The 26,795-nt window shown below is 41.6% G+C and overlaps 1 protein-coding gene across 4 annotated transcripts in view; it reads left to right on the top strand.

Annotated features, from left to right (window-relative positions):
- Nucleotides 1-23,847, top strand: part of GAPVD1 (GTPase activating protein and VPS9 domains 1) — a 72,551-nt gene extending 48,704 nt beyond the window's left edge. For 2 of the 4 annotated variants that reach the window (XM_082657608.1, XM_082657607.1), the window contains exons 16-26: nt 2,025-2,112; nt 3,100-3,180; nt 6,565-6,687; nt 8,128-8,257; nt 10,352-10,461; nt 11,151-11,310; nt 12,335-12,522; nt 13,002-13,215; nt 15,414-15,486; nt 16,758-16,955; nt 18,903-23,847. In XM_082657608.1, coding sequence (XP_082513734.1) covers nt 2,025-2,112; nt 3,100-3,180; nt 6,565-6,687; nt 8,128-8,257; nt 10,352-10,461; nt 11,151-11,310; nt 12,335-12,522; nt 13,002-13,215; nt 15,414-15,486; nt 16,758-16,955; nt 18,903-19,043 — 1,506 coding nt within the window. In that variant the 3' untranslated portion in view covers nt 19,044-23,847. The remainder of the gene's footprint in view (nt 1-2,024; nt 2,113-3,099; nt 3,181-6,564; nt 6,688-8,127; nt 8,258-10,351; nt 10,462-11,150; nt 11,311-12,334; nt 12,523-13,001; nt 13,216-15,413; nt 15,487-16,757; nt 16,956-18,902) is intronic. The other 2 variants (XM_082657610.1, XM_082657609.1) reach the window with 1 other exon arrangement.
- The last annotated feature ends 2,948 nt before the right edge of the window (nt 23,848-26,795 follow it).

Here is a 26,795-nt window from a genome sequence, read left to right as displayed (position 1 = left end):
AATTAATTTATTTTTGGCTGCATTGGGTCTTCGTTGCTGTGCGCGGGCTTTCTCTAGTTGTAGTGAGTGGGGGCTACTCTTCATTGTGGTGCACAGGCTTCTCGTTGTGGTGGCTTCTCTTGTCGCAGAGCACGGGTCTAGGCGCGCAGCCTTCAGTAGTTGCAGCATGCAGGCTCAGTCGTTGTGGTGCACGGGCTTAGTTGCTCTGTGGCATGTGGGATCTTCCCGGACCAGGGCTCGAACCTGTGTCCCCTGCATTGGTAGGCGGATTTTTAACCACTGCGCCACCAGGGAAGTCCCTATGCTCTTGAAAGTTACAGGCGTTATTTTCTAGAATGTCCCTCAATTTGGATCTGCTTGATATTTTCTCATGATTAGATTCAGGTTATTCATCTTAGGCAGGAATATCACTAAAGTGACACTGTGTTCATTTCACTGCATGCTACCAGGTAGCACACAATTTAAATTTGTCCCACTACTCTGGTGTTCACTTGGATCATTTGATGAAGGTGTTGTCTGCCAGGCTTCACTACTGTAAGTTACTCTTTTCCCCTTTGTAATTAATAAGTATTTCTGGGAGGAGAGAGGCCGTTGAAAATATGTAAATATCCTGTTCTTTCTCAAATTTTAAATTTATCCACTTATTAATCATATCTATGGTCTCATGATTTTCTATTTTTAGTCAATGCGTTTGTTACAGCCATTTATTTTGAAGCCCAGTTGTCCCTGATTTGGCCAATGGTCACCCCTTCAAGCTGGCTCCTGTGTTCTTTTGACATTTGGGTATCTTTCTTTGAGTATCTCTCTGCTTTCTGGAACAAAACGTTATAAGCTTGTATTGTATTGTGTCTGCTTTAGTCCTGGAATCAGCCATTTCTCCAAGGAGCCCTTGTTCCTTTTAGTAGAAAATGGTTTTTAGAAATCAGGATCTGGCTATTAGGTGTGCTCTTTGTTGTAGGGGTGTAGCTGCTCCCAGGACCTCTCAGTTGACAGAGCTAGGGAGAGAGTGTGTGTGTGTGTGTACATGCACATTAACATGTGTATTTATTTCTATATCTTTCTTTTTATATGTATAGAACCATTTCCAGTCTAAAAACAATAGAATTCATTTCATCTTCCTTCCATTCCATATTTGCAGTTCCCTTGTCCAGCAGTGAGAAAACTGCTTTCATTATTCTTCATGTATGTACTCATTTGATCAGTCCCCCTGTATGTAATCAATATCCCATCCCCACCACTAAACCCTCCCTGGATGCCGTTCCTCTGCTTAGGTTCTGATATCCCATTCACATGGATGCCCTTAGAGAAGGTATTTTTAGTTCCAGTTTTGTAGATGAAAAAACAGAAATAAAATGATTTATCTAAAGTCACATGATAGGTTAGTACAGGAATTACGGTTCTGCCTTTTGACATGTGTCTTAATAATAACTCATTATAATTGGTGATCAAAACATGAACTTTGAAGTTGGTCAGATCTAGGTTTGAGTCCTGGCTGTGCCCCATATGGTCTGTATAACTTTGGGAAGATGAGGAGATAACCTTCTTTAGCCTCATATTTCTCATCTATAAAAAGGGCTTAATAACAGTATTTATCTCTTAAGGCTACTGTGAAGTTTAAATGAGATAATATATGTCCTTACATTCAGTGTTTGGCACACAGTACATACATAGTTTTATTATTAATATTACTGCTACCATCTCTACTACCCCTCTAGATTTTATGTGCATTGCATTTATTCATGCCATATGAGTATTTATTGAGTGCCTACTCTATGCTAGACTCTGTATTAAGCTTTTGGTTTACTGACAGTAATGAGATAGTGCCTACCCTCAAGTGATCCATCATAGTCTGATGCTTGAAAGGTATACATCCCTGTTCCAGAAGTTGCCTGTACAACAATAAGAACAGTTTTGCTTTGAAGAAAAACTAGTGGTTTTTGTATTTCACAGACTAACTAAAATCCTTTTGATAGTAATTTATCCTGCTGTCCAACTCCAAATAAAGCATCAAACTTTTTCTACAGACTGAAGAACGCAAAGATAGCGATGATGAGAAATCAGACAGGAACAGACCTTGGTGGAGAAAGCGTTTTGTTTCTGCCATGCCCAAAGGTAATTTTATAAAATATCAGAATGTGATATCAGCAACGAGAAGTAAAGCCCCAAAATCTCTTTCAGAGAGCCAAAATCTGACCTCCTCCGTGAGGCCTGTGGGGCCTCAGTTTCTTGCTGTTTTGAGGGTATGGAAAATGATCTCACTCAGATGAATGCCAAGGTACAGCTTTGGAAGTGACAGTTCCTGTTCTTTGCAGGAAGTGGCAGCGGTTTCATAAATGAAAGGCAGGCAGGTCACGGTTGTTTAAATATCATATACCATTGAAGTTAAATATACAGGACTTTTGACATACGTATTGCTAATAATTATTTCAGGAAAAAGGGATGCTTTTAGTAAACAAACATTGAAAATTTATCCTTTACATTCCTGGAATAAACTTAAGCTTCTTATGTTTATGTTCATTGAGAATGATAATACCCTGAATATTAGTGTTTATTCTGGAATGCAGTTGTGTAGAATTGTTTGCTTTTCTTGTGAATAGCCTGACATCATACCAGTAGGTATTGAAATTTGAGTTGGCAAAAGCATCTCTTCCAGGAAGGAGAGATCATGCAGGATTAGAGGGAAGGGCTTCTTCCAAAGGCCTGTTCTTGGCTCTGTGATGCTCAGGAGCCGCGGAGCACCGCTTTCACGCCAGACTCAGCCCACTTTAGGAGGAGAGACTGAGGCTCAGAGCTTTGAATGTGTCGTGTTTTGAGCAGAGGTTAAGAGGCAGTGGTTTTGATTCAGTCCCAAGAGATTCCTGTTAAATCATTCTTCCTGTGGCAGATGACCCCAAAGCAGATTCTGGAAGCTTCTTTAAGCACCTTCAATGCTATTTTAAGAATGATTATCAGTTGACACTCGGGATTTCTTAGCTTTTAAACTTTTCACCTTCCTTCCACTTAGAAATGTTGGCACACCAGTTAACTCCAGAATGACTGCTGTCTTCCGAGTAGTGCAGTATGTTATATGTCACACTACTGACTTTATTTAATTTCCAGCTCCTATACCATTTAGAAAGAAAGAAAAACAAGAAAAAGACAAAGATGATCTGGGGCCTGACAGATTCTCAACACTCACAGGTTTGTAGACCCATGGACTTCCTGGCTCCTTCATTCCCAGAGCACATATTTCATAACACTTTTTCTTGGGTGCCATAAGCGTTGCCTTCTTAGAAGAGTGTGTCTGTGTGTGTACAGTGGGGAGTATGTTCTTCATAGCTCTGTGGTTTCCAGTTGGCGGCCACAGTGAATCTCAGTGCGCTCTTCCTGCAGACCGCCACCACCATCATCATCCTCATTACCATAACTTCCGTGTATGATGAGGCCCCTGATCCTGAGCCTCTAGGCCTACCCTAGAACCCGACATTTTAGTGGGATGATGACACACAGTGCCTTTTAGGAAAGTGTGGTGATGGTTTTAGTGCTATGCATGCCATATCTTTGGATCATTGACTGAATAGTTTTCTTTAACGTTGATCGTAGAATTCTAAATTTATTTCCATCTATAGTTCTTGATTATTCAGGATCATTGTGAAATTCTATTTTACCTAATCATTTCCTTTTTTCGTGATAAGTGTTCAAACAATATCGTAAATTTATAAACTTTACCAATTTTTTACAGCTTGAATCATTTTAACATTGCTATCTGACCCAAGGAAAATACAACTAGGGGTTGGGTTCTTACCTCATTCAGCATTTGTATTTTTGCAGCTTCTTTTTGGCATATTATGAATGAACACCCTAAAAGGAAAAAGTATGAGAGGCAGTGTTGATGACCCAACCTTGAGTTTGATAGCTGTATACTGTCTCCAGTGACTGAAGAACGTCTAGAGGGAAATTAATTTCTCACCTCTCTTTTTCTTGTCTTGATTTTAAATTATGTTATCCTACTAAGGTAAAATGAAGACTTTTATTTAAAAATGGGATAGGTTTCAAAAGAACATCCTCCTCAAAGAGCTCAGTGTAGTACAGGTAGAATCCCATTTCAGTGCATAGTTATTGTCATGTCAAGTTCTAAAATAAATGTAGACGTTTCCATGTCCTAGTGTACATCCCTGTTTATTGGATGAGGTGACTTGCCTGGAATAAAGGGTTTTAAGCAGCAGGAGCTGTGCTTTGAGGCCAGGTTCCCTGCTGAAAGCAGTCAAACCTATCTCAATCAGTCAACAAATGCTTGTTGAACATCTGACTCATGCCAGGCACTGTGCTAAGTGTGGTAGGTGTTCAGTCAAATCACACATGACTCTTGTTCTTTAGGGACTTACAGCCTTATTGAGAAGCAGTGGAAAGGCATCCTTTCGGCAAGATTTTTATGTTTTCTTACCATGCTCCTGGCTTTAGAACACCACCACCATTCACAGAGTAGAATGCTCTTAATAAAATCTCAGGTTTTCAAAATGTTGAATTAATAACTTTGGAGAAGTTATAAATTATTTTTTTACTCGTGTCTTTAGGCAATACATTTTTCTTAGTCCTTGGTGCCTAAACTGTAAGCTAGGTAGAGTAAGTTTTTTTCCATAAAATATTTCGTTTTGTTTGTGTTTGATTCAAGCAGTTTAGCTTCCCTACTGGTGCAGAAATTTCTACCCACTCCTAATTAATGACCCAAAGAAAAGTATCATTAAGTCAATTTTTTTAAATGTTATGAGAGGGAATTTCTTAACAGTCTGTCCATAATCTCGCCGCCTTAATTTTCTTTTTTCCATGTTCTCTCCCAATCTTTCCTTATCTATACATGGCTTTTCATGATGAAATCAGAGTGTGTATGTAACTTTGTATTCTTTTACCACATGTTATTTCATAAACCCTGTCCCAATTTCTGCTTGACATAGTTGGTTTTTTAATAATTTTTATTGGCTCTGAGATCATCTGTCATTATTTTATTGCGGTGTGAACATTCTCTTGCTTTTTCGATATTTAAATTGTATCCATTTTTTTTTTACTATGAAAATACTGCTCACAGCTTTGTATATATAGCATTTTTTGTCTATTTTAATTGTCCTCAGATAAAAATTTTAAGAACGGTGTTACAGAAATAAAAGTTATAAGCAACGTTATTGCTTTCACTATGTTTAACCAGTTTTTAGAGCCCTCAACAGCACTCAAAACCAATAGCAAAAAAAAGATTTTGTAATGATAAAGGTTTTATCAGTTTACATTTTGAAGAAGATCAGATTTTATTAGGACTCTATTATCATGCATTCAAACATCATTGTAGCAGAAAGATTATATTATTTTGGAAATCGTTTCTCCCTACAGTTACCACAATTTTACGGAGACATGAACACTAAATATTTTTTTCATGGAAACAAAAGAAGAGCCTATGAGCATACTACTTAACCTCTTTCTACCTTGATTTCTTCTTCTTAAAAATGGGGGTGATAGTAGTACCTCCATGTAGGGTTGTTGCGATGATTAATTGAGATCATTCATATAAGGTGTTTAGCACAGTTCCTGGCACGTGGTACATGCTCAATAAATGTTAGCTGCTGTTAATATTAGCTGCTATTAACACGTACACGTATATAAATTCTAGTGATTTTTATCTGTTTTAAGACTTTTTAACAAATGGGATTCTACCAGAATGTAGACATTACCTGCTTGGCCTAGATCTGTCTCAGGAGTTTGCATTTCACTATGGAACTATATTTTGTCCCATAGATCTGTAGCACTTCTTTGCTTTGTTAACTGTTAATTAGTGACTCTGCCATCTGACTCCAAGAAAACATTTTGATGTGCTGATTTTGCTGACCGGATAGTGGGCCAGTCGGTAACCAGTGCTGCACCTGTGATTGTGATAAGCTTTTTCTCTGTGCACCCCAGGTACAATTCCAGCACTCCCCAACAGTGTCTAGATTCTCTAGGAGTGCCTCTGACACCATTGCACGCACAGAAGTGCTCTAAATCCAGCAGCTGTACTGTCATAGTGAGATTTAGTAAGATAGAATGTGAATATCTGAAGTTTCCAAATGTGGTGTAGTGAGAGAAGGAAGAGTGGAGGAAGACATTTTAAAAGTATTATTTAAAAGGCTTTAATTTGAATTTGGAGTACTTTTTTTCCTCCTTCAGCATAGAGATGTCTGAATAAATGAAGTCTACATATAAAAGTGCAGTGTTGGAAGTTCTGGTAGCATGAATTGATAATAACAGTGATTTGAGTGTAAACACTTTAGAAACCCATCATCCATTCAGTCTGCACTGAACTTTTTGACACTGTCATGCAGAATTCTGACAATGATGAGAAAGTGGAGTAATCCTCCCAATTTCGTGCTTTGGCAAGGCTCTCAGACCTAGAAATGGGATGAGTAGGCAGCTGCATGGTGCCTCTTATAACATTGAGATATGTGCTCTTTTTAAGTCTTACCTCCTAATCCGCCTTTGGGATTATGCTACTGGTGTCGTACTAACATCAGAGTGGGTGAAAACCAAGGGGAGCTAATTCTCTCCCTCTCCTTTCCCCTTCAGATGACCCGAGCCCTAGACTCAGTGCACAAACTCAGGTTGCTGAGGATATTCTGGACAAATACAGGAATGCCATTAAACGAACCAGTCCCAGTGAAGGAGCACTGGCAAACTACGAAAGTGCAGGTGATAATCATGATAAAGAATGGAATAGTAACCTTCGTATCACAGTGATAAAGGTGGTCCGAATTAAAAGTAACCTTGTAATAACTACTTTTGAACAGTTATCAGAAAAATATGGTACAATTCCCAAGATAAATTAGAGTATCTCTGGAAGAATCTCTGATAAACTGATAACGTGAGTTGACTGGGGGGGGGGACTCATAGGGAGCCTGAGAGGAGAACTTCCTACATTTTTTTTTTAATTTATATTTATTTTGTTTGTGCCGGATCTTAGTCACGGCACAAGGGATCTTTGTTGCAGCAGGTGGACTTCTTAGATGCGGCATACGGCCTCTTAGTTGCAGCATGCGGGATCTAGTTCCCCAACCAGGGATCGAATCTGGCCTCCCGGAGTCTTACCCACCGGACGACCAGGGAAGTCCCATCCTACACCTTTTTTTGTTTGTTTTTGAAAAGTTTTAAAATAACAAAGAAGTTGAAGGAATAGTACAGTGAAGGTCTATATTCCATCTACCTAGACTTATCAATTGTTGACATTTTGCCACATTTTCTATATATATTTTTTCCTGAGGCATTTGAAACTATCTCCTAAGAATAAAGATATTTTTTCTATGTAGACACAGTATCTTTATTACACTAAGGAACTTTTATTTCTTTTGATTTTATACATGCATGTATTAACTAAATTGATTCATTAAAAACATAAAAACAACTGTGGGAACCACAGGTCTGTCCTGGCTGCATTTGTGAGTTCGTACCCAGCTCATTCTCAGGCAGTGGGAGCAGCCCTGGTAATGAGGACCGGAGACCTCAGTGCAGCCTGGCCAAGGGGTTCACAGCCAGCTGTTTTCTGACTGGGCAGGATTCCATGTCTGTAAAATGAGGGTGTTATGTGAAATGATTTTTTTTTTTTTTTTTTTGTGGTACGCGGGCCTCTCACTGTTGTGGCCTCTCCTGTTGCGGAGCACAGCCTCCGGACGTGCAGGCTTAGCGGCCACGGCTCATGGGCCCAGCCGCTCCGCAACATGTGGGATCCTCCCGGACCGGGGCATGAACCTGTGTCCCCCGCATCGGCAGGCAGACTCTCAACCACTGCGCCACCAGGGAAGCCCTGAAATGATTTTTGAGGCCCCTTTTAGTTCTGTGGTTCAGTGATCGTGATTACAGAGTATTATCCGTATTAAGTTAATAAAGACTTTCATTGTTTTAGATTAGGATTCAGATAAGAAGTAAAACTATTTTCAACAACTGCTCTCTTGATATATTACCATTGCTATCAATAATTTAGTTAAGTGTTTGAAGTTCCTTTTTTCTTTTTTCTTTCAAAGAACTCTTGTTGGAAGGCACAAGTTAATTTATTGTTGAGTTGTTCTGAATATCTACCAGTGCCAGAATGTTCCAGATTAACCTGCTTATCCTTTTGGGGGGCTGGGTTTTGTTTAGAAGTTATGGGTGACGGTGAAAGTGCGCACGATTCGCCTCGTGACGAAACCCTGCAAAACATCTCAGCTGACGATCTCCCAGATTCCGCGAGCCAAGCCGCCCACCCTCAGGATTCAGCTTTCTCTTACAGGTATTTCTTTTATAGGATTTAGGACCTTTGGGTTTGAACTTTTCATCACCATTGCAGTCACTTCAAGTCAGGTGTTTCATTGAGTCACTTAATAAGTGTGTAAAGCAGAGAGATAAGAATGAAATACTATTCACTGAGAAGACTTTGCTTCCCTTGTGGATGTCATACATCAAAGGCTTTAATTCAGGGATTGAAAACAAAAACAAGAAAACCTCATATGCTCACAGGGGCCACATAAGTAATTTTATTTATTTATTTATTTATTTATGGCTGCGTTGGGTCTTTGTTGCTGCGCGTGTGCTTTCTCTAGTTACGGCGAGCGGGGGCTACTCTTCGTTGCGATGCATGGGCTTCTCATTGCGGTGGCTTCTCTTGTTGCGGAGCACGGGCTCTAGGCACACGGGCTTCAAGTAGTTGTGGCATGTGGGCTTCAGTAGTTGTGGCTCGAGGGCTCTAGAGTGCAGGCTCAGTAGTTGTGGCACGTGGGCTTAGTTGCTCCACAGCATGTGGGATCTTCCCGGACCAGGGCTTGAACCCGTGTCTCCTGCATTGGCAGGTGGATTCTTAACCGCTGTGCCACCAGGGAAGCCCCACATGAGTAATTTAAATGGAACAGTGGCAGTGCCTGTGCCTGTGCAGAATTCCCAGCTCTGTGTGTGAGAGGTGCTAGGGCAGGACTGAAGTAGAAGGAGGGTCCGCTGCAGAGTTGTTGAATGACCCACTGTCCCCAGTAAGCCTCCCAGTTTGTCATTCTCCTCATTACCTGTGCAGGTCTCTCCATTTCTAACAGGGCTTGAGAAAGAAAATAACTTTAGGAACCTGAAAAATTTGCTTTCGTTTCACAGGGAACCTGTGTTTTTCCAGACACGGATTATCACTTTTAAAGCACTAATCATCCGTCCATCTCTTTGTTTTTATCTATGACTTTGCCTCTGTCTTTCTTTCTCTGTTTTTAAACTTTTTATTTTAGAAATATTCAAGTATGTACAAAAATGGAAGAGTACAGTGATGTGCCTGTTACCCAGATATAACAGTTACTAATACGTGGCCCATATTGTTTCATGTTTACCTCCTCCCCCAATTAATTTAAAGCAGACTCTAAGCAGCATATCATTTTATTTTATTTATTTACTTTTATTGAGATATAGTTGATATATAATATTATATAAGTTTCAGGGGTACAACACAGTGATTCACAATTTTTAAAGATTTAAATTTTTATTTTCCAGCCATGACTTTACTGTTATATAGATTCGGAGTCTCTGAAAAGTAGGCAAATATTACATTTGTTTGGGTTGATTTGTAAGTTACTCGTTTTAGAGGAAGCAAACCAATAAGGAAGGACTCAGAACTAGTCAGATGAGGTGGACAAGTGATAATCCCGCAGGAGGAGCAAACTCTGGCTTGTTCTCGGAGGTGTTTCGACTCCTTTTTTTGGATGGCAGCCTTGGACGCTTTGAAGAAGCTCTGGTCCACGCCCTACATTCCCCTCCCAGTATGAAGGGCTGCCCTGCTGTGGAGGGTGACGCCTTACTGAAGGGTGCTCTGCCTGGTGGTGGCAGGTGGTTCAGTGGCGGAAGCTGAAAAGAAGCAGGTTTTGGCTCAACACAAAGTTTCAAGCAGCAAGGCAACAGATAGGGCTTCTTGTCGGGGGTCAGCTTGTCTTGTGGCAGGATCAAGATTCCTCAAGAGATGTGGTAGAAGGCTTCCTAAATGTGGGTGGTGAGATGGATCTGATGACGTCTGCTGACTCCCTCCCAGCCTGGGCGTAATCCAGCCTTGACTCTCCTTGTAGTGCTTAGCATAGAACTCAGCGTATGTTAGAAGGTCAAAAAGGATTTGTTTGATTCTGGTGACTTTACCGAATGGTCCTTGCCCAGAGCACTTTTGCAGCCTTGCTTCTCAGGTAACTAGAAAGCCCACTCCTTAAGTGAGGTGTCAGTAAGTTGAAAATTATCTTTTATTTATGACCACTTGAAACATTTGAGTCCTGACGTGGTAGCCTATTGATTTGTATATTAAATATGATAATAGTTCATAAAATATGACCATATGTGAACAAAGAAATTAATGTATCTTCAACTCATTCTTCAGAGATGCAAAAAAGAAACTGAGGCTCGCTCTTTGTTCTGCGGATTCTGTTGCTTTCCCAGTGCTAACCCATTCAACAAGGAATGGTTTACCAGACCATACAGACCCAGAAGGTAAGTTGCTGCCTGATAGCTTATTTTTTCCTATATTTATACGTTGAACCATATGAATTGCCAGTATTCAACTGTATTTAAACTATACAGCAGGGCTTCCCTGGTGGCGCAGTGGTTAGGAATCTGCCTGCCAATGCAGGGGACACGGGTTCAAGCCCTGGTCCGGGAAGATCCCTCATGCCGCGGAGCAACTAAGCCCGTGTGCCACAACTACTGAGCCTGCGCTCTAGAGCCCCCGAGCCACAACTACTGAGTCCGTGAACCACAACTACTGAAGCCCACACACCTAGAGCCCATGCTCCGCAACAAGAGAAGCCACCACAATGAGAAGCCCTAGCACCGCAATGAAGAGTAACCCCCGCTCACCACAACTAGATAGAGCCCGCACGCAGCAACGAAGACCCAACAGTCAAAAATAAATAAATAAAATAATAAATTTATTAAAAAAATAAAAATAAAAAAATAAACTCTACAGCAGTTCTGTACAGTTCAATGTAATACATTTATATTAGCTATCAGTTAAGGGCACTTTGATTATTGATGGCTCATTAAAATGTTCTCTGATTGATACTGCTTAGTTCTACTGATACAAGCGTAATTGACATCCCAAAGGCTGAGGGATGACCTTCAGCTTATGAAAAGCCTGTGGAAATTCTCAACAATAACAGAATTTTTATTTTTTTATTTAGACAATGAAATTGTCTGCTTCCTAAAAGTTCAAATAGCAGAAGCAATTAATTTACAAGATAAAAACTTAATGGCTCAACTTCAAGAAACAATGCGTTGTGTGTGCCGCTTTGATAACAGGACTTGTAGGAAACTACTGGCTTCTATCGCCGAGGACTATAGGTAATTATACCCCACATGTTTCACTTATACACCTCTTTTCAGCTGCAGGTATTTTCTTCTCGGTCCTTATTTCGGAAATGAATCTAGGCTCAGCACAAAGTGCTTGGCTATGTTTACCTGGATGTAGATCTCCAAGGACTACATTTGGATATTTAGTCTGGAAATGTAGTTACAAATGAGCAGCTCTTCCTAACACAGAGTGCAGTTTACTTCAGCTTTGCCCCGCCTTTAGCGGAGGGGACACCAGGATAACTAGGATATCATTTCCCTGTTTTAGAGGGATAGAAAAGACTGCTTCCTTGGACCAGGGAAGCAGGTGTAGGTCTTGGAATCACTGCCCTTTGTCTGTTGCCAGTCCCTTGCTGACATTAAAATGTAGTTGAGAAGCTTAGGAAGTAAAGAGACTTAGGGAATGGGTGCTCTAATGATTGCTACGTTTAGACTATAAGCAAATAATTAGTGGTATGTTTAATGATCTAGCAGTATATTAACCTGTATTTTGTTGTCATTTTAGTCATTGTAGCAGTCAACTTCCTGTTAAGTATGAGGTTCTACCAGCATGGAGACTGCTCCAAAATAGCAGACCAACGATGCAGAGGGACTTAGCGATGTTTAGGGAATTAAGGGGCTAAGTGTTCAGCCCAGTAGATGATGTTCTTGACACACATGCAGAAGAGTTCTGTTTCTTTCTTTTTTTAATTGTAGTTGATTTACAATGTTATATTAGTTTCAGGTGTACAACATAGTGATTCGCTTTTTTTTACAGATTATACTCCATTTAAAGTTGTTATAAAACATTGGTTCTATTCCCTGTGCTGTACATTACATCCTTGCATCTGGTTCTGTTTCTTGATCTGGAGCATAATTAGTCCTCAGGATGGTTGTCTGCAGCCTGACATGCTAATTTGTAAAACCAAAGTCTTTGGAGTAGTTTTTTCATTTAAGGAAAAATCAGGACTCTTAGTCTCCGAAGAAAGTGTGCACCGTGTATGTCTGATGTCCTGCAGAGCATATTTCCTTTTAGGAAAAGGGCCCCCTATATTGCTTACCTCACTCGTTGTCGACAAGGACTGCAGACCACGCAGGCTCACTTGGAAAGGCTACTGCAAAGGGTTTTGCGGGACAAAGAGGTGGCCAATCGATACTTCACCACTGTCTGTGTGAGGTTGCTGCTTGAGAGCAAAGAAAAGAAGATCAGGGAATTCATTCAAGGTAACTAGAGACCTTTAGGTTAAGCTGTATGTTATTGGGAAGATTTGGGAATTTTTCTTTTGCTGCTTTTTTTGAGTACCTACCTGTCTAAGAGAAGTTCCTTAAATTTGCAATTATTTCTTAGTTATTAAACCTTGATGTCAAACCAATAAATTCCATGTTTATCCTGGATTGAATATCTATAGTTTATTAAAAAGTTGGGAGAGGGCTTCCCTGGTGGCGCAGTGGTTGAGAGTCTGCCTGCCGATGCAGGGGACACGGGCTCGTGCCCCGGTCCGGGAAGATCCCACATGCCGCAGAGCGGCTGGGCCCGTGAGCCACGGCCACTGAGCCTGCGCGTCCAGAGGCTGTGCTCCACAACGGGAGAGGCCACAACAGTGAGAGGCCCGCGTACCGCAAAAAAAAAAAAGAATTCTAATAATTTCGTATTTGAAATTATTCAAATACTGTATTTTAAAAATTATTATTTTGCATTGGAGACTTTCAGAAACTCACAGCAGCTGATGATAAAACTGCTCAGGTGGAAGATTTTCTGCAGTTCCTGTATGGCGCCATGGCCCAGGATGTCATATGGCAGAATGCGAGTGAGGAGCAGCTTCAGGATGCCCAGCTCGCCATTGAGCGAAGTGTGATGAATCGGATCTTCAAACTTGCCTTCTACCCTAATCAGGACGGGGACATACTCCGTGACCAGTGAGTGCTTCTAAGTGTAACGGCCTGTGTTGGACTAAGTAGCAATATACCAGCCAACCCCATTATTTTAGACAAGCTATACATGAGACTTAGTGTCTGAGTAGTGAAGGAAAAAATACATGTTACCTTTTTTCACCTATCAGAGTTACCAGAAAGAATGAAAATACTCTGTTTTCAGAGATGTGGGGAATCAGGCTGGAGGGTGTATAAATTGGTACGGCCTTTGTGGAAGGCACTGCTGTTTACTCTGTCTCAGCTGTTCTTCCCTTCTTTCTTCTCCCTACTCTTATCCTTCAGATCTTCACTCAGACATCACTTCCTCGGGGAAACGTTTCCTGGCCTTTCTGACTAGGTTAAACGCCCTGTCAGCCCTCCCTCAGGCCTGGATACCTTCCTTTAGCACCTGCCACAGTTGCGGTTTTACATCTGTTGGAGGCATGGTTTCTCAAGCTGGCACTACTGACATTTGGGGCCAGATAATTCTTTGGAGTGGGAGGCTGTCCTGTGCATTGTAGGACATTTATCAGCATCTCTGGCCTCTACATGCTACAGGCCAGTAGTACCCTGCCAGGTGTGAGAACCAAGGGTGTCTCCAGACATTGCCAGATGTCCCTTGGGGGCAGAATCGCCCCTGTTCCTGGCCACTGGTTTGTGTGATCGATTGATGAATGCCTGTATCCCCCACTGGATTGTTCCCTTTGTGAGAGCAGCAGCATAGTGCTTTTATTCATCACTCCATCAGGGCATCCAGCACAGTGCGTGACTTCTATTATACTATATGCTTATTATTTGTTTGGAATGAAAAGTTATATATTTGAAAATCAGAATATCTGGAATTGTATGGTATATGAATTATATCTCAATAAAGCCTATTCTTAAAAGTAAAGCTAAAAAAATTAATCTTGAAAAAAAAATCTGGAATGATAACAGTGGTTATTTTGGGGTAATGAGGCTATGGATGACTTAGCTTTTTTTTTTTCCTCTTCTGCATTTTCTTGACCACCGCTTTACGATGCTGTTTCTGCCCCAAGCATGTTGAGATGGCCACCGTGCCCCCCAGCAGTGACATGGGCTCTCTCTGTGGGCGACTCTCAAGGGCCCATGTAATAGGGTGGGGCATTGGTTGTTTCCATAAGATTTTTTTTTTCATGGAAATTTTACAATATTGTATGTACATTTGAGAAAGTTCACTTTCCTGTGGGTGGGTTAGGCTTATTCCAACCTGCCTCTCTCGCTTGTTCATAGTCTCAGAGGCTTTTTACCCCTCCCCAAGTTTCTGTGTGGAATTTGCCAAATGGGCCCTGTTTTCTTTCCAGAGCACCAGTTTTTGGCTTCCACAGTGGGATGAGGAATGGGGACATTCAAACTGTACTTACTGCAAACAGCACCTTTGAAGCAGGTTCTTCCTACCCTCTCTTGCGTGGTGTTTCTGTGGGTTTGTAGAGTGGAGAGTTAATCCTGTTCTGGAAAGAACACTCGAAGTCAGGAAAGCTGGGTTTAGTCTCTGCTCCTAACCACTGTGTGGCCTTAGGCAAATCCTTCTCCTTTTTTTTTTTTTTGCGGTACGCGGGCCTCTCCCACCGCGGAGCACAGGCTCTGGTCACACAGGCTCAGCGGCCATGGCTCACGGGCCCAGCCACCCCGCGGCACGTGGGATCCTCCCGGACCGGGGCACGAACCCGCATCCGCCGCATCAGCAGGCGGACTCCCAACCACTGCGCCACCAGGGAAGCCCCCTTCTCCTTTTTAAGCCTAGTTATTGTCATCTCTGAAATGAGAGGTGGAGTGTCCTCAGAGTCCCTTGTCTAAGCATCTCTGATCTTTGGTTTCTGGCCCCTGATCCCTCTACTTCCTCTTGGCCTATTTACCAATTAGTTGTCCAATTAGCTTCTAGACTAAGGGCTCCTCTGCTTGCTCCCTTGGAATGCTGTCCTAGTCCAGGAAAGGAGGGCTTCTTTACTCTTCTCCCTGCATCCCCCTGGCTTACTCAGCATTTCTAAGCAGATCCTAAATAGGAGATTTTTTTTTTGACAAGACAGAGTACTTACAGCTAAGAGATAGTCTCAACTGTATTTGTAATCTGTATCTAGAAGTAAGTTTAAAACGTTTTAAATGTTTTGAAAAACATCAATTATGACTATCGGTGTACCTTATTTTCTGAAATATATATTTACTTATGTATTTTTTGGGGTTTTCAGAGTTCTTCATGAACATATTCAGAGATTGTCTAAAGTAGTGACTGCAAATCACAGAGCTCTTCAGATACCAGAGGTAATACAGGTTTATATAGTGTGGGTGGTATTATTTAATTAAAAATTGCTTGGTATACCATGTGCATGTTACCAGTTTTTCAAGGAAGCAGAATGTAATAAGTTGTACAACACCACTTGCACTAGATGCAATTTGGTCTAACTGTAAAGTTCTCAAAGGTCCTTCCACGGATTAAAATTCCCTGGCATGGGAAGGGACCTTAGTAGTGGAGAGGAGGGAGGGCCAGCATGGAGGAGGCCCTGCCCTGACGCCAGCCCCTGCAGACGGGTCTTCCTGTCCATAGCTCTGCTCCTCCTGGGGCAGCAGTGCTCTGCACTGATGCTTTTATAGTCACGTTTCTGCAGGAAAGTCCCATATGAAGAAGGGATCCAGTGGTACTTCAAAGAGTGTGAAAACTACTGTCCAGGAGAGGGAATTGAATCTGAATGTGACCTCAAAATTACCTTTTAGTTATTTATATTAGCATTTTTATCTGTCATACAACTCTTACAAACTCTGAAAATAGGAATGTTTTAGGTATACGAGTTTTCTGGTGGTTTTATTAAAATCCAAACATGAAGGGGACTTCCCTGGCAGTCCAGTGGTTAAGACTCTGTGCTCCCAGTGCAGGGGGCACGGGTTCATCCCTGATCAGGAAACTAAAATCCTGCATGCCGCATGGCGTGGCCAAAAAATAATAATAATAAAATCCAAACATAAATTGGCATAAAATTTTTAATTGTCTTCGATTTCTAGAACTACTGCAACAAAGGTACATATTAATTTTTAAAGTATCTTAAAAGTAGCTTGTTTGTGCTTTTGGAATCAGCTACAATACAGAGATAAGTTCCATTCTAGCTCTTTAAGAAAGATAAACGTTTGAAATTTTATGAGTTCTAGGTTCTGTGTTATCATATGCCTCTATTAATATATATCTGGGTGGTTTTTTTGTGGGGGGCCATGCCCGGGGCTTGCGGGATCTTAGTTCCCCAACCAGGGATCAAGCCCAGGCCCGTGGCAGTGAGAGCACAGAGTCCTAACCAATGGACTGCCAGGGAATTCCCTTGGGTGGTTTTATCTTAAAATGCAAAGCAAATAATTTAAAAGTTTAAAAGTTAAGCTTCGATCCTAAGCGGGAGGACGGGGAGGAATCGCGATTTGGTTTTACTGGAAAAAGGGAAAGGCAACAGCCTTACCCTTCGGCCTCCTGATGTGGAGGTCGCTCTGTTCGCTGCACGTAGTTGCCGCTTGATCCAAGATATGTCTAACTGTCTCTGTGTTGTCTCACTTAGGTTTATCTTCGGGAGGCACCGTGGCCATCTGCACAGTCAGAAATCAGGACAATAAGTGCTTACAAGACGCCCCGGGACAAAGTGCAGTGCATCCTGAGAATGTGCTCCACGATCATGAACCTCCTGAGCCTGGCCAACGAGGACTCCGTCCCAGGAGCAGATGACTTCGTCCCTGTTTTGGTTTTTGTGTTGATAAAGGTGGGTCCCTCACTACCGTTAGTGAGAATAGTTTATTGGGTGTCCTGAGTCGGGTGGTGCAGATGTCACCAGATGTTAGAGACTTTGGCTCTTTTACAAGTTTCAAGCTCTGTGTTACCCAGAAAGGAAGTATCTAATGTCAAGTTTTGTTCTGTCCAGAAGTTAGGATTTTCAGAAGAAAGGATGGGAGGACTAGATTGCTAGAACATTTTCAGCTTTTAAAGCAGTACCTGAAGGCCTTGGTTGGAACTCAGATAATTACTGAATGAAAGGATGAATGAGGGCAAGTTCTTTTTATCATGTTTGTTTTTTTAAGTAAATTTATTTATTTGTTTTTGGCTGCGTTGGGTTTTCGTTGCTGCACGTGGGCTTTCTCTAGTTGTGTCGAGTGGGGACTACTCTTCGTTGCGGTGCGTGGGCTTCTCATTGCGGTGGCTTCTCTTGTTGCGGAGCACGGGCTATAGGCGTGCAGGCTTAGTTGCTCCAAGGCATATGGGATCTTCCCGGACCAGGGCTTGAGCCCGTGTCCCCTGCTGGCAAGCAGATTCTTAACCACTGCGCCACCAGGGAAGCCCTTATCATGTTTTTACCATCTTCTTTCTCATTGAATTCTTCATAGTACTTATCACATAAACTACTACATTTACCAATCATCTTTCTCCTCTTTTAGCCTCATATTTTGTAATTGTACCTTTTTTTTTTTTTTTTTTTTTTTTTTTTGCGGTACGCGGGCCTCTCACTGTTGTGGCCTCTCCTGTTGCGGAGCACAGGCTCCAGACGCACAGGCTCAGCGGCCATGGCTCACGGGCCCAGCCACTCTGCGGCATGTGGGATCTTCCCGGACCGGGGCACGAACCCGTGTCCCCTGCATCGGCAGGCGGACTCTCAACCACTGTGCCACCAGGGAAGCCCTACCATATTATTTTTAAAAGTACTGACATTTCTTTTCTTTTTTTGACTTTAAAGTTGCATCATTTAAACGGTTTATTTTGAACATTTTGGTCGGGGGGTGGGGAACCATACGGTTTGGGTGCACACAACCACCAAATAACTGCATCACCCATGTGCTCCAGTCAGCTCAGCCCTCTGTTGATGTCTAAAGTATATTTGACATATAGCTTACTAATTCTTAATGTTTGCAGTATTTCTGCAACCTGAACTCTTATCTCAGAGCCAGAACCTGTAGGATCAATGTGTGATCAGCCTTCATAACTTTTCCTGTTGCCCATTGCTCCTCTGTCTTCCACAGGTGATGTGTTTAGTCTCTAGGCAGAGCCAGTTTAAGCTCCTTTGAAGGAGCAGGGCTTAGCCTGTCCTCCTAACTTAATACACCTGTGTCCTTTCTCTCCACATGAAGGTGAAAAAGCAGGAAATGTTCTGTGTTACCTCTTGCAGCAGAGGACATACTCTCTTTTTTAGTCCCCCCCCCCCCCGCAGCTGATTCTAGCTGGACTTAACGAACCAGATATAACTCAATTTGCCTACAGCATTTCTTTCCTTATCTAACATTCTGAAATCCTGGGATGTTGAGTAAATCCACTGGGATTAGTTCAGCCTCTTTAAGGACCAAGGAGGTCAAGTGCTTTGTTAGGATAGAAAGCTCTAGATAGTTCAGCTAGGATTAGAACCTGAGTAGCCTTTCCAGTACTGTTGCTACTCATAGTAGCTAGGTTTACAGATTAGTTCCAGAAAGGATTGGGGGGATTATTTTCAAAAAGACTGGTATCTCCCTCTCTTTTTCTTTTTTTTTTGGCTGCGCTGTGCAGCATGTGGGATGTGGGATCTTAGTTCCCTACCCAGGGATCGAACATGTGCCCTCTGCAGTGGAAACATGGAAAAAAGACTAGTATCTCTCTCCACAGAAAAACATTTGAAGATGTTACTGTAAACTATATTTGCAGAGCTATACAGCTGAGTAACTGACTCTTTTATTTTTCACTTCTCTAGGCAAATCCACCCTGTTTGCTGTCCACTGTTCAGTACATCAGTAGCTTTTATGCCAGCTGTCTGTCTGGAGAGGAGTCTTATTGGTGGATGCAGTTCACAGCAGCAGTTGAATTCATTAAGACTATCGATGACCGAAAGTAACCAAGACCAAGGCCCACCAAGGCAGCAGACTGTTAGGGGGGCACACGGATCTCTTAGAAAATGTACCAGCTGCTTTGAAGGCTGAAGATTGTTTTTGTATAATATTGTACAGTGTTGAGACCTTTTAAAACAGATCTTTACTAAACAGATTAATGAGCTAACAAGCAGGTTCTCTTTTCTTTGGGCTCTTTTCCTTTCTGAGTTGCATATTTCATTAATTTCTTGTCCCCAAGTAGAGACTAGTACTGCAAAAAGGGACCACATTTTTCAGGTATTTTGAAATACTGAAAAACAAAACAGAATCTCCTAGAAAATTCCTAGATTTCCGTTTATGGATACCCATTGTTTCTTTTCATTTAAAAAAAAAAGAGAGAGAGAGAATAGTACACCTCTTTTAAGGTGCTGTCTAATCTTATATGCATCTAATGGAAGGAAAATACCAGTTGCACTGAGGATTATAATAGTGGTGACATTAGTGGCATTATCTATAAATATACTCACCTAAATTGAAAAGCTAAGAAGTAAATGTAAATATAATATATATTTATATTTGATGTAATATGGACATCTTCAGATTCTAATAAACAAGGAATATTGCTGATAGTAGGTTGTCATGTACCCTCTTGTGAAATGGTTTCCTTGACAAAATTTAAGCTGAGCTTAAAAGCAAAAGGCGAACAAATACACAGAAGTATTTATTAAAGTGTAATACAGTTTATTGAACTTTCTAGGTGTGGAATTTGATGCACAGGGCTGCCTTTGATGAAGGGTGTAGAAATCACTGAGTACATCGCTTAGACATTTCTCACCATGGATGTCTTTGAGCCCGCAGTAGGAGATAGACTCTTTAATTGCCATACATTACATACAAAGGAACAGTAGATATCTAATACGTTCTTGTGGTACTTCTCATCTGAAATGCTAAATATAGTGTAGAAACCCCAAACAGAACTCCTTACAAACCTTTAACTGTAATATATTTTTGATGATGATTCACATTGAATGCACATACCAGGAATTCAGTGAATGTCATTTTATTAAAAACTAATTTGTATTGTCCGCTCTAGTGATACAAGTTTTACTAGTGATAAACTATTTTAATCAACCATACTATTCTTATGGGGAAAAAAATCTATTTTGGCAGGTTTCTGTGCCTTTGTTTCCCTCTTCTGAACAAAAGTATGTGTTTCTGTATTTTGGTTTGATGTTATGTTGATAATTAATCAGGAATGGGTTTTGGTGTCTGAGAAACTGGCCAAGGAAGCCCACCAAAGCTTCAAGCACAAGTCTTATACATAGGTCATCACTGACTGGTTACACTTTTTATGTTTCCTAAACATGTTTAGCTTCTTTTATAAAACTTGGTCCCCTACTTTGAGTCTCTTGTTGCTGGCAGCATTTCCAGGCATTTTTAAGGGAACTGTGGCCAACAGCCTTGAGCAGATGGGTACAGAGGCTGTCTCCTCCCTCTCTCCAGGAACCATGTGCTCCATTGTTCCTAGAGAAGCTGGGTTTTCTTTATGCCTCGACCTCTTCTTGTTCCTTTATTCTAAAATGCCGAGATAACAAGTTGCATAGGAGTGTGGGATGTGGTTTCTGCCTTTTAGGGGGAGATCAAAATTAAAGTAGTACTAAAAAAATGTCCTGTGAATGTTGGATCAAAAAACCTGTGTTGAGTCATGTACTTCATGGGCTGTAACTGTCAAGCTTGTCTAGGTCTTAGAAGTCAAATCCCATCATAAATACTTGACAAGACAAACTGTCTACCACTATTTCTAAGGCCTAGGGGGAGTTTAGCATTTGACTCAATAAATGTTAAGTCAACAGAAGACTTGGAATAGTTGAAATTCACTGTTTTGGGATTTAACTCATAGGTCAATGAGAGATTTCTCTCCCCCATGATGGTTACTAAATCTAGTCCATGTTGTCACTGTGGAAATAAATATGAAGATGTAGACATTGCACAGGGCTCTTTCCTGTGGCAGAGAAGGTGGTGAGTTTGGGGTGGTGGGTTTGTATTTTGTGGAGGCAGGAGATTGGACTCTGCAGTGGGCTGGAGATTGGGCTTGAGACAGTGTTGAGGGTAGGACCCCAGGGCTTTGGCATCAGAGTTACACCTGAGGCATGTGGCGGCAGAGAAGCACAGCCCAGCTGTCTAAGCTGTTTTCCTCTGGAAACCTGTCAGGAGTGAGGACCACTTCAGCATAGACCATCACTGGTTTAATTTCATGACAGCGTTTATTATAGTGTTGATTTCTGAGTTTAGGAATTGGTAACTTTCTGCATGGCAGTGGTGGGGTGTGAGATAGGGAGTAATTTGATTTTGCTCTTTCAGGAAAGAGGAATAGTTGTTCTTTAGATGTTTCTTATCACACTTCCTCCCGGTACATAGTTTATATGAAGGATTGTGCAAAAGTATAAAATCACATATAGGAAACATTCGGTAGCCACCGATTATTACATGGAATTTACAAAGGTAATAAATGTTAAATGTTCACTGAAATCTTGTGGAATTATGTAATGAAAAATCAGTTTATATTTTGTATTAATACTCTGCTTCTGGAGACAAGTAATAGAAATACAGATTGAAGATTGTCCTTGTAAAATTATTATTTTTTAAATCTAGTAAACATTTTGTTTTCTTTCTCTACTTTAGGTCAAATCTCAGCCACAGTTACTGATTTCTCCTGCTTTTTCTTTTTAAAAACCTGCTTAGGAAAGCCTTTTTTATACAGATATGAAATTGCTGTAAGAGGATTAGGCTTTGTGAAGGGTCGAAAATAGATGTGGATGTGATGCATGGTTTTTCTTTCCCTGTTGTGTCCTGGAAGCCTTTAATGTAGACTTTCAACATACATGTTCCTGAGATGCATAAGTGAGAGAACAAAAACCCGCGCCAGACCGTGAGGAGGCCACGTTCTGGCCACGAGAAGCTGTAGCTGACTGCGTGCCAGTCGGCACCGTTTCCCCATTGCCTACCATGGGAATTCCATGGGCCAAGTGAAGGTCGATGTTGTGAAGTTGTAACACTTCCTCTCTCTGATGAGATTGAGTGTGAAAAAGGAAAGTAGGAAACACTTGCTCAAAATTGTTAATGGATTGCATAGCAGTGATAGAAACGTTAGTGGACTCAGCTTCCTCCATTTATGTGTGTCCTAGACTTTCTCTTCCCTCCCCATTCCTGCTTTATTTCTTAAGGAAAAGTCTGCCCTCTTTTTAGTTCTTTTGACTCTAGTAAGTTTATCCCATGTGTAATGGCCATACTTTGGGGGGCGGGAGGGTGGGAATCAGAAACAGTCTTGAAGCTCAAAGAATTTTCTGTGAGTAGAATAGTGATGAGCTATGTGAGATCCTTTGAGTGCCAGAATGCTTGAGAGTGTTGCCAGATTAATAGTCATTTAATATATTTTATAGTGTAGGTTACCCAAGGGGTAAGGGTGACCGGGAATAGCTTTACTACTCTTGAGAATACTTGGAGAAAGGAAGATGCAGTTTGCTTCAGCATCAAGGTGGGTGCAGTTGAGCTGTGGGGTCACCACGGAGCCGCGTGTCCTACAGGCCTGTGCTCAGCGCAGGTTAACTTCACGAGAGAGGAAGTCCCCTACACTTGGTTAATGGCAGACAGTGTGGGCAGGGGCCACACGCCTTAAGAATTCACCTCTGCTGAGTTGATATCCTGTCTTGTCTACTGTATTCTTGTGCTTCACCTGTATTCAATAGCTCTGTACTGCCTCCTCTCGAAACTGATAAAACCTTATATGAGCCTCAGTTAACGAGCTTGCACCATCTTGTATATGTACAGGAAACCCATCATGTCTCCTAATGTGATTACTCATGTATGATATCATTGTGTAAAATTGATTAAAAAAGGGAGAGCAGTTGAATTCATTGGGTTTTTATGTTTCCATCATCTATTTTGTATTCAGAAGCGTTTCTGAAAATTTCTTTGACTTCTCAGATATTACTGATGTTCTCCATGAATTCACACCTGTCTTTTTCATCTGAACATCTAAGGGTATTTGTGAAGTGCAGTACAGGAAGGAATTAGAATCATCCAGCAGTTCCTAAAGAGATGGTGAACGTTTACTCTTTTAACCCGGTTCCCGTCTGACCCCTGTATCTGGTAGCTGTTCATCAGCCCTAGTTCTGAGCGCAGAAGTTTAAATCACGGTGGTCACCGAAGCCCATATTAATCTCAGCTGAGGGAAGTTTCTGTTAGCCAAGGAGCCCTTGTATCGGAGGCAAGCTCACTCCACTCGCTGGTGGAAAGGCGCTTTCCCCATATTGATTGCACTTCATTTGGAAGGGAACACTTAAAAATTGGATTAGGGCTCAGTTTTCATTCAGTCTGTTCAGTATTAAAATTAATACTGTGACTTGCCTAGAACTGAAAATAGAATTCAACGTTTCTTGCCAACTTGGAATTACCTATGTCACCTGGACTCTTGTTATATTTGTGCCCACTCAACACTCTAAGTAACTGTCTCTGCAGCTTTTCCCAGAGGATGCAGAGCTAGTGATGGTGTTTAGCTAGGCCTCCCTGCAGTGCTGCCTGGAATACGTGAAATCAGGACGGAAGCTCCTCCTGGCTGTAATGTGTCCTCTACCTAGAGATTTAAGTATTCATTGAAAAGCTTTTGCTTCAGTCGTTTCATTCCAGAAGAATCCTACTCCATCTTCTTAGGGTATCAAAATGCAGTACATAGACTTTTAAAAAAATTGATCGAAGAGGCTGGAAAATCTCTGGTTGTGGGGATCCAGCAAACATCTTTCACATTTTGTGCTAAAATGGAAAAAGCTCTCAGTTCCCAGTCACCGAACCTGCTGTAGACAGTGCACATGAAAACCATGGTAATCTTATCTCTGTTAACTAGGAATTCAGCATATTGCTGGCCAAAAACATTAAATTTTATGCTCCTGTGAAAAAAAGTATCCAGTGTGATTTTTTAAAATAGAACATTTCATTTCAGCTCTCCTTAGCCCTCCTAGTTTGTAGTTTTGACAAAACTTTTGTTACCAAGGCTGTTGGTTAATATACATAACTGCTGATGTTTCATATCAATAATTCCTGGTGAATTCAGTCAAGGGATCTATCTGATCTGACTCACTCTGACCAAATGGATTATAACCTTTGGGGGTGGCACCCGAAACAGGTCCATTATTAAGTGCCCTAGGGAGTTCTAGAAACCAGTGTTTTCCAGACTTCACTGTTGAGAATCATCTGGTACTCTTGGTAAATCAGAACCCATAGGGGATGGGACAGGAATCTTTCAACAAGTACTCCAGGTGACTTATTCTCACGGAAGTTTAAGGAGCACCGTGAGTCAGCATTTCACGAAGTATGGACCAGTGGGCCACCTGCACCGTCCACCTGGGGATGATAAACTGCCAACTCATTATCCCACCCCAGGCCCATTGAATCAATTTTGGGAGAAAAGCCTGGGAAAAAAATCTGCAGGCCTAGCAAACTCCCCTTCCGACTCTGATGCTCACTAAAATTTGTGATCTGTGAAAAAGGTGTTCAATTGCTAAAGACTTAGTTAGCTCCACGTCCCTAAGGGGTCTGAGGGAGGAAGTCCCTTTTAAAGGATAAAGGACCTGGCATCCAGTCCATATCCTTTAATGACAGTTTTTTTTTTAATTTGCTTAAATCTAAGTATTATCTGTATTGATAATCTGTCTGGTTATGTAAAAACTTTCTTTCCCAAACCTCAAACTGCTAAACATCTGATGATCTTGGTGTTCAAATTTCTGTATGAAAACTTATTTGTCTAATCTTCCTCATTGTTTTAGCTTTTAACGTGGCTGTTTCATTTCTGTTGTGTTTAGTTTCCATTCATAAGTGGTGTCCCATGTAAAATAACAGCATTGGTTCCAGCAGCCTCTGGCCTCCAAGTGGACTTTTGCCCCCAAAGGGCAGCCTGGCCTGCCCCCTGCTGAAAGTGAGAGAACCTGTAAGCAGCGAGCTTCCCCTCCTATTTCTGGTCCCCTCAGTCGCTATGTGGGTTCCAACTCCTCCCTCTTGCCTGCTCACTTTTTGATCAGTAACAATCCCTGTTTTCCGTGTTGTGGCTGTGATGGTGACAGTTGAGGCTGAGTCTGCTGCAGCTTAGGGGTAGCAAGCTGGGAGTGAGGAGGAAAACTGGAAGGAGGTGCGTGCATAAGAAAATAACAGGCGATAGGAAGGGGAGGTGCTAAGGCCATCCTCCTAGCACAGTGTCACAGTGATGCCCAGAAACACCTCCTCCACAGCAAAACTGGGCCACACCAATGAGACTAGAGAAATGTTTTCCCTTTCTGGATCACTCTTGCCACTTACTGGAAAGCCACAGGTTTCAAGTGGTGTGTGGTTGTAATACCAGGTCCAGGGGCCTGAAGACGGTTCTAATCTTAGATCTGCCACTAACCAGGTCTAAGGCAAGTGAAAACCTCTTTGAAGGGCTTTTTCTGAGTTGGGCTTTATTACCTTAGTGATCCTGGACATCCAGTCTTGGTGAATATATATGTATATATGTACATATACATATGGATGTATGAATATGTATATATATGCATATATGTACGTGTATACCTGTGTGTATATACACACACGTGTATATGTGTGTGTGTATATATATACACACACACACATATATGGTTTTGAAATATTTCTCCCATGCTATCATTTAACTGAGCATTTAACTGAGGGATGTAGTAAACTGCAGTGACACTGCACAAGTTGCCAGAAGGACCATGGGTGTTTGGAAGCCCTGATGGGAGAGGCTGCCCAGTGAGCTGACTCAGGGAGGGACTTGAGACTCCAGCCAGTGAACACAAATTTAGGCACCAAGCTTCTTTCTAATCTGGTTTAATGAACTTGAATCAGGACTGATGTATTTTTTTTTTACATCTTTATTAGAGTATAATTGCTTTACAATGGTGTGTTAGTTTCTACTTCATAACAAAGTGAATCAGTTATACATATACATATGTTCCCATATTTCTTCCCTCTTCCGTCTCCCTCCCTCCCACCCTCCCTATCCCACCCCTCCAGGCGGTCACAAAGCACCGAACTGATCTCCCTGTGCTATGCGGCTGCTTCCCACTAGCTATCTACCTTACATTTGGTAGTGTATATATGTCCATACCTCTCTCTTGCTTTGTCACAGCTTACCCTTCCCCCTCCCCATATCCTCAAGTCCATTCTCTAGTAGGTCTGTGTCTTTATTCCTGTCTTACTCCTAGGTTCTTCATGACATTATACCCTGAGAAAGCCATAATTCAAAAAGAGTCATGTACCAAAATGTTCATTGCAGCTCTATTTACAATGGCCCGGAGATGGAAACAACCTAAGTGTCCATCATCGGATGAATGGATAAAGAAGATGCGGCACATATATACAATGGAATATTACTCAACCATAAAAAGAAACGAAATTGAGCTATTTGTAGTGAGGTGGATAGACCTAGAGTCTGTCATACAGAGTGAAGTAAGTCAGAAAGAGAAAGACAAATACCATATGCTAACACATACATATAGAATTTAAGAAAAAGAAAAAGGACTGATGTATTACTGGTGACAAGACACAGGCTGGGTAACCCTGGAGTAGCACTCCTCCCCGACAGCAGCCAGTGGAGCACAGGGGCAGCACTGGCTCTGCCTCAAGATATCCCAGGAACACACGAAACACCTGTGAGCACAGAAACCACTCCACCTGTTTTTAACTAAAAGGTTCCCTTGTGCGCTTAAGTCTGTGCTGCTGTGATCATGAAT

The sequence above is a fragment of the Grampus griseus genome (assembly GCF_964374135.1).
Source record: "Grampus griseus genome assembly, chromosome: 6".
Classification (NCBI taxonomy): Eukaryota; Metazoa; Chordata; class Mammalia; order Artiodactyla; family Delphinidae; genus Grampus; species Grampus griseus.
The sequence above is the reverse complement of the archived record's forward strand: the minus strand, read 5'-3'. Positions and strand labels throughout refer to the sequence as shown.